At 46.1% G+C, this 13,149-nt stretch overlaps 1 protein-coding gene across 1 annotated transcript in view; it reads right to left on the bottom strand.

Annotated features, from left to right (window-relative positions):
• Positions 1-13,149, bottom strand: part of CCDC173 (coiled-coil domain containing 173) — an 82,993-nt gene that overhangs the window by 13,415 nt on the left and 56,429 nt on the right. Inside the window, exons 6-7 of the mRNA XM_030209703.1 lie at positions 6,961-7,100; positions 2,341-2,533 (exon numbers count right to left, since the gene is read on the bottom strand). Of these exons, the coding sequence (XP_030065563.1) occupies positions 2,341-2,533; positions 6,961-7,100 (333 nt within the window). The remainder of the gene's footprint in view (positions 1-2,340; positions 2,534-6,960; positions 7,101-13,149) is intronic.

Below are 13,149 nucleotides of genomic sequence, written 5' to 3'. Positions count from 1 at the left end.
GATTTAGACGCCATAAGGAATCAAAGAGAATAAAATTTGCTCTCCACCGATGCCAGAGACTATAAGCCAGTTTCAAATAACAAAGAGGGAGCACTGATTTGTCAGAATTGAGGGTTTTTCAAGTAAGGGAGCAGGAGAGGTGAGGGCATCATCCTCTGAACATGGTGTCACATGACCTCCCGCCCTATTGACTTTAATCAGAACCCAATGCAAGTGTCACACTGACATGTTGTAAGGACAACATGAATAGCTGAGTAGTGAATTAAGGGAGAAAAGTTTTAAAATTGGGGCAGGACCATAACAGTATATACAGTGGGGGAAATAAGTATTTGATCCCTTGCTGATTTTGTAAGTTTGCCCACTGACAAAGACATGAGCAGCCCATAATTGAAGGGTAGGTTATTGGTAACAGTGAGAGATAGCACATCACAAATTAAATCCGGAAAATCACATTGTGGAAAGTATATGAATTTATTTGCATTCTGCAGAGGGAAATAAGTATTTGATCCCCCACCAACCAGTAAGAGATCTGGCCCCTACAGACCAGGTAGATGCTCCAAATCAACTCGTTACCTGCATGACAGACAGCTGTCGGCAATGGTCACCTGTATGAAAGACACCTGTCCACAGACTCAGTGAATCAGTCAGACTCTAACCTCTACAAAATGGCCAAGAGCAAGGAGCTGTCTAAGGATGTCAGGGACAAGATCATACACCTGCACAAGGCTGGAATGGGCTACAAAACCATCAGTAAGACGCTGGGCGAGAAGGAGACAACTGTTGGTGCCATAGTAAGAAAATGGAAGAAGTACAAAATGACTGTCAATCGACAAAGATCTGGGGCTCCACGCAAAATCTCACCTCGTGGGGTATCCTTGATCATGAGGAAGGTTAGAAATCAGCCTACAACTACAAGGGGGGAACTTGTCAATGATCTCAAGGCAGCTGGGACCACTGTCACCACGAAAACCATTGGTAACACATTACGACATAACGGATTGCAATCCTGCAGTGCCCGCAAGGTCCCCCTGCTCCGGAAGGCACATGTGACGGCCCGTCTGAAGTTTGCCAGTGAACACCTGGATGATGCCGAGAGTGATTGGGAGAAGGTGCTGTGGTCAGATGAGACAAAAATTGAGCTCTTTGGCATGAACTCAACTCGCCGTGTTTGGAGGAAGAGAAATGCTGCCTATGACCCAAAGAACACCGTCCCCACTGTCAAGCATGGAGGTGGAAATGTTATGTTTTGGGGGGGTTTCTCTGCTAAGGGCACAGGACTACTTCACCGCATCAATGGGAGAATGGATGGGGCCATGTACCGTACAATTCTGAGTGACAACCTCCTTCCCTCCGCCAGGGCCTTAAAAATGGGTCGTGGCTGGGTCTTCCAGCACGACAATGACCCAAAACATACAGCCAAGGCAACAAAGGAGTGGCTCAGGAAGAAGCACATTAGGGTCATGGAGTGGCCTAGCCAGTCACCAGACCTTAATCCCATTGAAAACTTATGGAGGGAGCTGAAGCTGCGAGTTGCCAAGCGACAGCCCAGAACTCTTAATGATTTAGAGATGATCTGCAAAGAGGAGTGGACCAAAATTCCTCCTGACATGTGTGCAAACCTCATCATCAACTACAGAAGACGTCTGACCGCTGTGCTTGCCAACAAGGGTTTTGCCACCAAGTATTAGGTCTTGTTTGCCAGAGGGATTAAATACTTATTTCCCTCTGCAGAATGCAAATAAATTCATATACTTTCCACAATGTGATTTTCCAGATTTAATTTGTGATCTGCTATCTCTCACTGTTACCAATAACCTACCCTTCAATTATGGGCTGCTCATGTCTTTGTCAGTGGGCAAACTTACAAAATCAGCAAGGGATCAAATACTTATTTCCCCCACTGTACCTTGGATTCCAAAATATACCCTATAGCAGAGGTTCCCAAATGTGTCTTGGTTGGTGTTTCAGGATATCTACAATTAATGTGCATGAGACATAGGTATTGCATAACAAATTTTTTATAGTGGTTACTTAATTGGAAGATATAGGATTATATAGGGTAACCCCTAAAAGTAATGTGAGCTCAGGTATTGGGGATTATGAAAATTCATTGTGGATATCCTCAAAACCTGACTCACTGGGTGTCCTCCAAGACTGGTTTAGGAACCACTACCATATAGTGTACAAATATAACAAATACAGACAAAGAAAGAGATCTAGGAATAAGACTTAGAGCAGAAGTAATATTGCTAGGAAACAGGCATTTTAACAACCTGGGCAATATAGCTACTACTGCTGCTCTGAGTCCATTTGTTCTGCAGGCTCTTCCCATTTCTTTACCATGGCTTCTCTGTGTTCTGCGATTGCTTTTATAGCTGCATTTTGTTTTTCTTCCTTTTGTCGGTTTTCTCTTTCTATGTTTTCTTCAAGTTCTGCAACTGCTCTAGCAATACGCTCATCTTCATTTTCGTGTTTTTCTTTGATTTGTTCACATAGAAAGTCACTGATTCTCTTCCGATGTGCTTCCGCTTTCCTGCAATAGTAGAGGTTATATATCACCAGCAAACAGATTTGAAGATTAGCATAGTTACAAGATTTCATTACACAGGTTTATATTGGTTAAGGGCAAGATGTCTCCCCAAGGTGCTTATCCATTAGGTGGGGGAACATACTTGTGAGATGAACCCCAGACACTGCATGAATTCAGATCTGGTGGACTGTCAGGGAAGAAACATGAATGATGAAGGGATATAGGGGAATATGGTTTATGGCTGCCTGAGTTAGGGAAAGCCCCTGGCCCAGGTAGAAGACAGTAACCACGCCCTACTATCCCTCCCATGGGAGCCCTCCCACAGAAAGTATCTCTGGTTATTGGTCAAAGGTCCCCAGCCAGGTGGAAGGTGTGGGGTGCAGTCAATGTGAAGGTTGGTCAGCAGACATTAAAAACATGTCCTCTTTTCTCTTTCCTACTTCAGTCCACCTTCCCCTTATGATAATACAGCACATACAGAACTGAAGGTCTTATGTTTATTTTTGAATGATAGACCAAGCAGACTGTTTCATGCAAACAAAGCTATTTGTCTTTTTGCTTGGTAGTTCATTTATCATCAAATCATAGAAAAGTCTTTTTTTGTGGCTGTTCAGAAGGAATGGATCCTCGGAAGCTTAGCAGAGATTGGGTGGCAGAGCAGGTGGGGGGGCAGGGCTGTTAATCCCCTACCCCTACCTTGAGCTGGAGGAGGGAGGTGGCCTGCCTCCCTCCTCTTCCTTCGACGCCGCCTGCAAAATGGCAGCACCCAGCCCTGCCCAGTGAATCCTGAGATGTGCTGGGTGGGGCTTCACACCATATAAGGGGCTCCCTGTGGGGAGGTTGGGGGGGCTAGAGACCCACCGGATCTCCAGCCCTCCTTGAACCTGGGGCGGGGAGACCGGAGGTCCGCCAGACCTCCATTTTGCCTTGCTCGGGGCAGGGGTAGTTGGGGTCTGGTGGTCCCATGGACCTCTAGCCCCTGTGTTTGACAGGTCTGGGCTCTGCAAAAGTCATTGGGACAGTGAATATTCTTGGCGGGGAGAGGGAAGAGTGCTGAGAAGAGGTGGGGGATTGGGAGGAGTGGAAGGAAGGAGCTCCTGCAGGCTCAAGATGAGCTGTTGGCAATTGCAAGAACTTTACAAGGTGATAGGCAGAGCTGACGATGGTGGGAGGAGGTGCTCATTGATAGGCAGATGATCAAAAGCCCCGCGCTGTTCCAAACAGCGCTCTAAAATAGCGCTGGAACAGCGCGGGGCTTTACCGCACCAATGATCAGAGATATTGCATGCAAATTTAAGCAGCGCAATTATCTCTGATCATGGGGTAGAAGTGCAGGCGAATTGTGTCTGAGCATGCGCTAAGCACAATCCTCCCGCACTTGTTTGACAGGTCTGGGCTGTCAAAAGCCCAAACCTGTCAAACACAGGGGCTGGAGGTCTATGGGACCACCAGGCCCTGACTACCCCTGCCCCGAGCAATGGGGGTCCGGTCCCCCTGATGATCCCACCCTCCCCCAGGTTCAAGGAGGGCTGGAGATCCGGTGGGTCTCCAAGCCCCCAGAAAATGGTCCCTGGTGGTCTAGTGGCCGCCGGCCAAGCCCCCTCCCACCCTGCCACCCAGTGAGTGATGGGGGGCGGACCTCCAGCCCACCCCAACTCCCCCCCCCCCAGCGTTGTCTGACCACTTCAGGATGCACTGGGCAGGGCTGGGCGCCGCCATTTTGCGGCGGCGTCAACCCAAGGAAGAGGAGGGAGGCAGGCTTTCTCCCTCCTCCAACTAAGGTAGGGGGGCCGGGAGGGGGTTGTCTTTTACGCTGGACCACCAGGGATTGGTCAGACAATGCTGGGGGGGGGGGGAGTTGGGGGGCTAGAGGTCCACCCCCCCCCCCCCCCGTTGCTCGCTGGGTGGCAGGGTGGGAGGGGGCTTAGCCGGCGGTCACTAGACCACCAGGGACCATTTTCTGGGGGTTTGGGGGGGCTGGAGACCCACCGGATCTCCAGCCCTCCCTGAACCTGAGGGGGGTGGGATTGTCGGGGGGGGCTGGAGGTCCGCCAGACCTCCAGCCCCCTGTTGGCAAGTTTGCTTTGGGGGGAACGGGGGCCTGCCAGCATGCAACTGCATGCTGGACAGGGCTCACTATTCCTCCCCAATGATCTACAAACCCTAACGCCAGCTCCGGCGTAGGGTTTGCCGTGGCCAGCGACCCAAATTTTGGCGCACTGGCTACTGATCATTGGCGATGAATATGCTGAGCCCTGTTTAGCATGCATTAGTATGCTACTTACGCAAAGAGCCCGCTCGAGGGCTCTAATCATGGGGCGGTAGCAAATGCCGGTGCTAGTATGGCGCTAACAGCCTCTAGCGCTGGCGTTTGCTTTTGTTCATGAGGGCCTGAGTGAATACATGAGCTGTAGGCAGCAGCACAGCCGAAGCGTGTGTGTGTTTCTATGTCTTTCTCTAGTGGGGCCAGTATCATATAAATAGATGAGTTAATATTAAAATTCCATGGTCAGTACTTGTTTTAAAAAAACATTTTTGCTGCCCTGATTTATCCAGAGAGTTATCTGGATAGTGGACTGAATATTGCCACGCTCTGGATAACTTACCATTCTGCCCACATTCTAACCAAGCACGAAACCAGCTCTATCTGGAGAAAGCAGGGGACAATCTTGAAGGATATTCAGTTGCCCTAGCTATAAGTACAACTGAAACTCCATAGACTGGGGCTAGCTAGTCAACATGTGCAAGAAAACACCACAAAACTCAGCCATAACAAACTTACGAATCAACCACAAAATTCACAATTCTGACAAATAGCTCTGTACCAAAGATACTTGTTTTTGCCTGAAAGTATATACTTGTATATGAGTTTTGCAGTTTAAAAAAACTGTAATAATCTTGAATTACTTCTTCAATTAAGAATCTAATAGGGCAATTACTTATTAGAATTTTTTTTTACAGTCTCAAGAAATTCATCCAAGGTGAGGTACAGCAAGTATAACCCAGACATAGACAATAAACAATTACAGCAGTATAAATATTCAAGCAACAGTATACAATCAGGTTCATTTTCAAAACACATCAGGGCCCTTTTATCAAACTGCGGTAGGGCTACTGCAGCAAATCGGCCCTACCACTGGGCTCGCTCAGGAGGCCTGTGTTAGTTCTGGCTTCCACTGTGCACCATTTCCAGTACTAGGAACATTTTTAAATTTTTCCTAGCACCGGGGGTTTAGCCAGCGGTAATTGGGTTACCACTGGATCAGTACAGAAACCCTTACTGCCTCTTTGAAAACAAAATCCTTTTATGTGCTGTGGTAAAAAGGGGGCCCTGCCATGTGGCAAACCCGATGCCACCGCGGGCTCCCTTTTACCGCAGGTTGGTAAAAGGACCCTGTTTATAAGTCTAAGTGCTTTGATAATACGCCTCATTATGACACAGTATACTACTTTCAATGCCAACATAATACAAATTAAACCATCTTAATAAACAGAATAGGGTGAAAGCAGAGGTGGAACATATACAGAGAGATAAAACAGCAAGGTTCTCAACCAGAGAGCTGCAATGGAGTGGGGATGGCAGGATTCCTGCAGGGATGGACCTAGGTCTTGCGGGGTTCCCATGCAAATGATTGGCAATCTAAGCTTTGCATCTCCTCCCCTGAGCCACCCTGGTGATCTAGTGGATTCTTAGTGGCAGGAAATATCCTGTCTTTCCTGCCCGCTGCCGCACCACATTTTTAAATGGCTGCTGAGACTTCCAGTGGCGGAAGTCTTGCAAGGCCACCACTAGTAGTCTCGGCAGCCATTTTAAAGAAGTGATGCGGCAGCAAGAGGGTCAGTGGCAGACTGGGGATCTTTCCTGCCCTGAAGAAGCCACTAGACCACCTGGGTGGCTTGAGGCATGTGCTTGGAGGACACCCAGGGCTGGAGGTGAGGTCTAGAATATGTGGGAGGCAGGGTGAGAGGGAACTGTAAATAGAGTTATGTTTCCTAGTCCTTGCACAGCTGCAACCCTGTGCACTCAAAGCAAGCAAACATATAAGCTGCTGCATCCATGTTATCGTTCTTTATTGTTGGAATTTTTTATTTAATCTCACTTATATTTTCAAACATGCCGGCTTGTGCAGATGGATGTACACAGAGGAAGTATAATAACAGAATAACTCTTCATAGGTACACCTGAGATAGAAGATATGAGTGACTCCCTTAAAGAAAATTTGCAATTGGAGTCAGAAAAAGTGCATGGAAATTATTTCAGCCAGAATATGTGTGGCATGCTAAACACTAGTTCCTGATGCCAAGTATTTTGCTGAGAAACATCAGTCAGTCTCCCCAAGGAACCTGGTAACAATGGCTACTAGAACACTTATTTCCTCTCCCAGTTATCTAAACAATATTATTGTGTCTCATGTTTTGTGTCAACTAACCTCTGTTTCTCCATTTCTTTTTCTTTTCTGAGCTTTGAGAGATTTTGTTTCGCTTTAACAAACAGATGTATTTTTTCATCCGCTTCTTCTATGTTTTGTTTTTCCACTGCTCTGAGAAGATCTCTGTCTGCAACATATGCCTTTAAAACATAATTAAATTTAAAAGTTATGTTTCTATCACAATTGAACAATTAAAATCTTCAATATCATACAAGAGAGATGCTATCAACAGACATAAAGCTGGTCAATCACTTTTTTTTTATTCCTGATTGTGACAAACTACTTATGATGCAGAGACAGAATAACTCTCTCAAAGCTCAGAACTAGTGTAAAGTTCTGAGCATGAATGGTTCTTTCTAAGTACAGAGGTCTCCTCAGACCCTTAGTTTTGATTTTTCTGCTCTGTCAATTGAAATAACAGTTTAGTTTCCTTTGTTGTTTTGGTGTTTGCTGAAAGTATCCCAGATAAAGTCAAGATTCTGGCCTTTGGAGAAAAATCCAGAACTTCCATGGCCATTCAAGATGCCTGATTTGTTTTGCAAACATTGGGGCAGGATGTCCCTGCAAGACCAAAAAGACCACCTCTGCAATCACTTTTAGACAGAGAAGAAATTCCTTTGCACCCAGGAGATAGGACAGCATTGTCTGCACCGAACTAACACTTGAGCACTCTAGTAGATCCTCTGCATACTTTCAAGATGGCATGAACTCACCAGGAGGATTCCAGGTCCAAAGTCCAGTCTTCAGCACACTCACACATGCCTGGTAACAAGGTAGCCTCAAAGAATCTATTTAAAGCACTGAAGAAGTGCAGACACCTCAAAACAGATGTTGCTCAGAGCACTACTTCTAAGCACAGACCTACCAGCCATTTTCTATCTACTCTATGAAAAGAGTCTGGCCATACAGTAACACTGATCTTTATTTTCATCAATGAACATCAAGTTAGCCTCAACGCAGACTGTGAAAAGGCTGCTTCACCATCAGAACTGTGCACAATAATGGAGACATATCTAGCCCTCTTACTGAAGCAAAAACATTTTCTGCACAACAGTTGACCATCCAGCCTCCAACAACATCCAGTACTGCTCGTTGTCACAGTAGTTGATGAGCCTTCTCCATTTGTCTTGCTGCCTGTGCCAGAGTAGCCACATTCATTCTTGCAAAAGATGTTCAGCAAATGTATCAAAGTTTACTGTAAAGATCTAACATCTGTGCAATACCAACAATTAAGTGTCATGCCATCTGAATCCATGGGCATTACTCCTGCACAGAGACAATCATTAATTTCTAGATCTCATAGAGGGGCATAATCGAAAGGGACGCCCAAGTTTTTCTGAGGACGTCCTCGCAGGACGTCCCTGTGAAGGGGTGGGGAAACCCGTATTATCGAAACAAGATGTACGTCCATCTTTCATTTTGATAATACGGTCAGGGATGCCCAAATCTGGAAATTTAGGTCGACCTTAGAGATGGTCATCCTTAGACTTGGTCATTTCTGATTTTCGGCAATAATGGAAACTGAGGACGCCCATCTCAGAAATGACCAAATCCAAGCCCTTTGGTCGTGGGAGGAGCCAGCATTCATAGTGCACTGGTCCCCCTCACATGCCAGGACACCAACCAGGCACCCTAGGGGGGACTGCAGTGGACTTCAGAAATTGCTCCCAGGTGCATAGCTCCCTTACCGTGTGTGCTGAGCCCCCCAAAACCCACTCACCACAACTGTACACCACTACCATAGCCCTTATGGGTGAAGGGGGGCACCTAGATGTGGGTACAGTGGGTTTTGGAGGGCTCACATTTACCACCACAAGTGTAGCAGGTGGGGGGGATGGGCCTGGGTCCACTTGTCTGAAATGCACTGCACCCACTACAACTGCTCCAGGGACCTGCATACTGCCGTGATGGACCTGAGTATGACATTTTAGGCTGGCAAAAAATATTTTTAAAGATGTTTTTTGAGGGTGGGAGGGGGTTAGTGACCACTGGGGGATGTTTTTAAGAAGAGATCATCCCCGATTCCCTACAGTGGTCATCTGGTCAGTTCGGGCACCTTTTCGTGGCTTGGTCGTAACAAAAAAAGGACCAAGTAAAGCCGTCCAAGTGCTCGTCAGAGACGCCCTTCTTTTTTCCATTATGGGTCGAGGATGCCCAAGTGTTAGGCACGCCCAAATCCCGCCTTCGCTACGCCTCTGACCCACCCCCGGGAGCTTTGGTCATTCCCATGACGGAAAACAGTTGGGGACGCCCAAAATCGGCTTTCGATTATGCCGATTTGGGCGACCCTGGGAGGACGCCCGTATTCCAATTGTGTCAAAAGATGGGCGTCCTTCTCTTTCGAAAATAAGACTGTCTCCCTGTTTTCTTCAGACTCCAAACCACATGGGAGCCAATTCATATCCCCTATCTCACTGTGATCAGAGCTTTTTAGAAGTGGAGTTATTTATTGGAATTCCATCTGATCCATCTCCTTTTCCTCTGCAAAATTTGTTCAGTACATGTCAAGACAGGTTCTCTTTACAGTAGGAAGCAGAACCCTGTTTAGATATGTTTAGGCTCTTAAAGTTCACAGAGGCCCTAAAGGCCACAATAGCCATCCCAATTCATTACTTCTTTTAGGTGCAACAGCTTCATATGTGGCAATCCCCACTAATGATTCAGTTTGTATCTAAGTAGATGTACTTAGGTGCTGGTTGAACTTTATGCTCTAGGTTCAATAACTTTCACATTCTTCAGTGGAAGCTATCTGGGTCTACAATAAAGAAGAAAGAGAGGAAATGCACATTTTCTAATATGTCACCTGGTAAAGATCGTAAAGTTTTAGACCATTTAGGCAAAAAAGTATTCCAGGGTGCAATGCTATCTGCCCAAATTATAGCGCATCAACTTTATATGGTTCCATATATGCATACCATCTTCTAAAGGGTGCAAGGTTTCTTGTCCAACCTGTCTCCCCAGTTGTAGTCAGAATTAACTATGATTTTAGTCCATGCAGATGAATGTTGAATCCATCATATATGCTAAGTATGACATCTGACATACCTTCCAAAGCTTCAGTGTCTGCTGCTGTCACTAGACTTGCATTCAGTATCTGTGAGAACATTAACTGAAGGTTGGCAGGCACTCCGTGAACTAAAGACTCTCCTTTTCGGGAACAAGGTAAAAAAGACTGTGGATACTATCAAATCCCACTGCTCTAACCTTGCAACACTTTTCAGCTGTTCCTCTATTATCTACATCATCAGCTAGACAAATGACCTATTGCAGAAGTTTCTACTATAGAAAAAGAAGTTTTGTTCACCTTGAGGGGCATAATCGAAAGGGACGCCCGAGTTTTGTTCAGGACGTCCTCGCAAAACGTCCCAATGGAGCGGTGGGGAAACCCGTATTATCGAAACAAGATGGACGTCCATCTTTCATTTCGATAATATGGTCGGGCATGCCCAAATCTTGAAATTTTGGTTGTCCTTAGAAATGGTCGACCCTAGACTTGGTCGTTTCTGATTTTTGGCGATAATGCAAACCAGGGACGCCTATGTCAGAAACGACCAACTGCAAGCCCTTTGGCCATGGGAGGAGCCAGCATTTGTAGTGCACTGGTCCCCCTGACATGACAGGACACCAACCGGGCACCCTAGGGGGCACTGCAGTGGACTTCATAAAATGCTCCCAGGAACATAGCTCCTTTGCCTTGTCTGCTGAGCCCCCCAAACCCCACAACTGTACACCACTACCATAGCCTTTATGGGTGAGGGGGGCACCTAGATGTGGGTACAGTGGGTTTGTGGTGGGTTTTGGAGGGCTCACTGTTTCCTCCACAAATGTAACAGGGAGGGAGGGGGATGGGCCTGGGTCCGCCTGCCTGAAGTGCACTGCACCCACTAAAACTGCTCCAGGGACCTGCATACTGCTGTGATGGACCTGAGTATGACATCTGAGGCTGGCAAAAAATATTTTTAAAGATGTTTTTTGAGGATGGCAGGGGGTTAGTGACCACTGGGGGAGTAAGGGGAGGTCATCCCCGATTCTCTCTGGTGGTCATCTGGTCATTTCGGCCACCTTTTTGTGCCTTGGTCGTAAGAAAAACAGGACCAGGTAAAGTCATCCAAGTGCTCGTCAAGGACGCCCTTTTCTTTCCATTATGGGTCGAGGACATCCATGTGTTAGGCACGCCCAAGTCCGCCTTCGCTATGCCTCTGATACGCCCCCTTGAACTTTGGCCGTCCCTGCAACGGAAAGCAGTTGGGGACGTCCAAAATCGGCTTTCAATTATACCGATTTGGACGACCCTGTGAGAAGGACGTCCATCTTCCGATTTATGTCGATAGATGGGCATCCTTCTTTTTCAAAAATGAGCCTGCAGATCAGGCAAACAGAATAGGGCCAATATTCAAAGTGATTTAAGTGGGCAGGAGCCTCTTCTGCCCGCTTAAATCGCTTCATGACACCCCTGGAATTAACTGAACACCCAGGGTTCAACTTCCTATAATGTCTCGACTATCTCCTAGCAGAACACACCACCCCACTCAAAATAGAAAAGAGCAAAATAGAACTACTAAAGTGGTGTCCTGTCAATTCTAACATCCCCAGTATAAAGGCTCACAAGCAGCAATAGCATCTCAGTATGAAAAAAAAAACCCTCTATGTGCCAGAGTCTTTAATGTGACCCATCGATCTCAGTCCATAAATTGCCAATCGCCGGTTGTCAGCTGCATCACTCAGCATCCACTGCTGTAAAAGCAAACACAAATGTCCAGGCAGTGCCGAACAAAGATGAAAAAGAACAATCCAGTAACATGGTGATCAAGGCCTCTCAATGAGCACCCAGTGGTCCACGACCATCATCCCAAAACAAAGGTAGTCTCCTGAGTCAAGTGTAGAAACTAAGCAAATAGCAACTCTGTCACCCATGGGAGGTTTTCTCCAGCTTTCCCACAAATTTTGCTGCCTCTGTAGCTGAGTCAAAAATGTGCTGGGTGCCATTATTAGTAAAGCGCAAGTGGGCAGGATAGGCAAGACTGAAATTAATCTGTAACTCTATTAAGGTGGAGCACAGTGGGGAAAAAGCCTTGTGGACAGTGGATACTGCAGCGGAGTAATCTTGAAAGCATTGGATTTTCCTTCAATCATATTCCAGTGAAAGCTCCCCAGAGACACTGGAGAATGTTTACTTTGTGGGCATAAATTGAGCAATTATTTTCTAACTCCTCTTATCTATCTATGCTCCTTCTTTGCTTGTACCCTACGCTGTCTATTAAAATGTTCTATTACATACTCTGTGTTGACATTGTAAGAAGTGTACTATGCCATACTTTGTATTGTTATTTGAATATTTTTTTTGCTATAATTGTCTATTGCCTATGTTTTATTTACTCTTACTGTACACCGCCTTGAATAAATACTTTCAAAAAGGCAGTAACTAAATCCTAATAAATAAAATAAATAAATTTGAAGATCACCACACACGGTTTTGCTGTTTCCTCCTGGCGGGGGCCCAGGGTGTGCAGGTGCCCTATGCATAGCGGCCCAACGGCGCTGGGAAGCTGAAGCGTTGACACAAGCCAGGTCTCCAAAAAAGTTCTCAAATTCTTCTCTGGGAGTCCCATGAGACGCAAGTTGTTGTGTCTGACTCTTTTCTAGTTCATCAACCTTATCTTCCAATGCGTGAAGATGGTCTTTCACACTCCAGCCCCTGCAGAACATCCTCCACTGCGCCGCCAACCCGTTGCTTCGCTGCCTGCACCTCTGCAGATAAAGTGGTAAAGTGCTACTCCCAGGTCTCTAGTTTTTCAATTATGACCAGCAGTTGTTTCCCTAACATGTGTTCAATGGCAGATTGCACCTCAGTCTTTATTTCAGCTGCCCACTTTGAGCTTGGGGTAGGTGAAGCCGATGTGGCTTTGTTCGCCATCTTTGCCTCTACAGTACAAGTCTGGGTGAAGTCCTTTTTTGCTGGTTTAGATTGCATATACTCTCTGATGGACCGGCAACCTCAACAGCTGTGTGCCTCATGGAAATTGAAATCACTGTCACGGTAAGAGGGATTAATTTGTGCAGAGTAAATGCAGATTTTAATGGGATAGTCAGAAGCTCTCACTTTCCTTGCCTTACTGCTCCATGACCCAATTGGAAGTCAAGAGGATTTTAGTAAAAAAAAAAAATAATAATAATAATAATAATTATTAT

This window comes from Microcaecilia unicolor, chromosome 7 (assembly GCF_901765095.1).
Source record: "Microcaecilia unicolor chromosome 7, aMicUni1.1, whole genome shotgun sequence".
In the NCBI taxonomy this organism is placed as follows: Eukaryota; Metazoa; Chordata; class Amphibia; order Gymnophiona; family Siphonopidae; genus Microcaecilia; species Microcaecilia unicolor.
The sequence above is the reverse complement of the archived record's forward strand: the minus strand, read 5'-3'. Positions and strand labels throughout refer to the sequence as shown.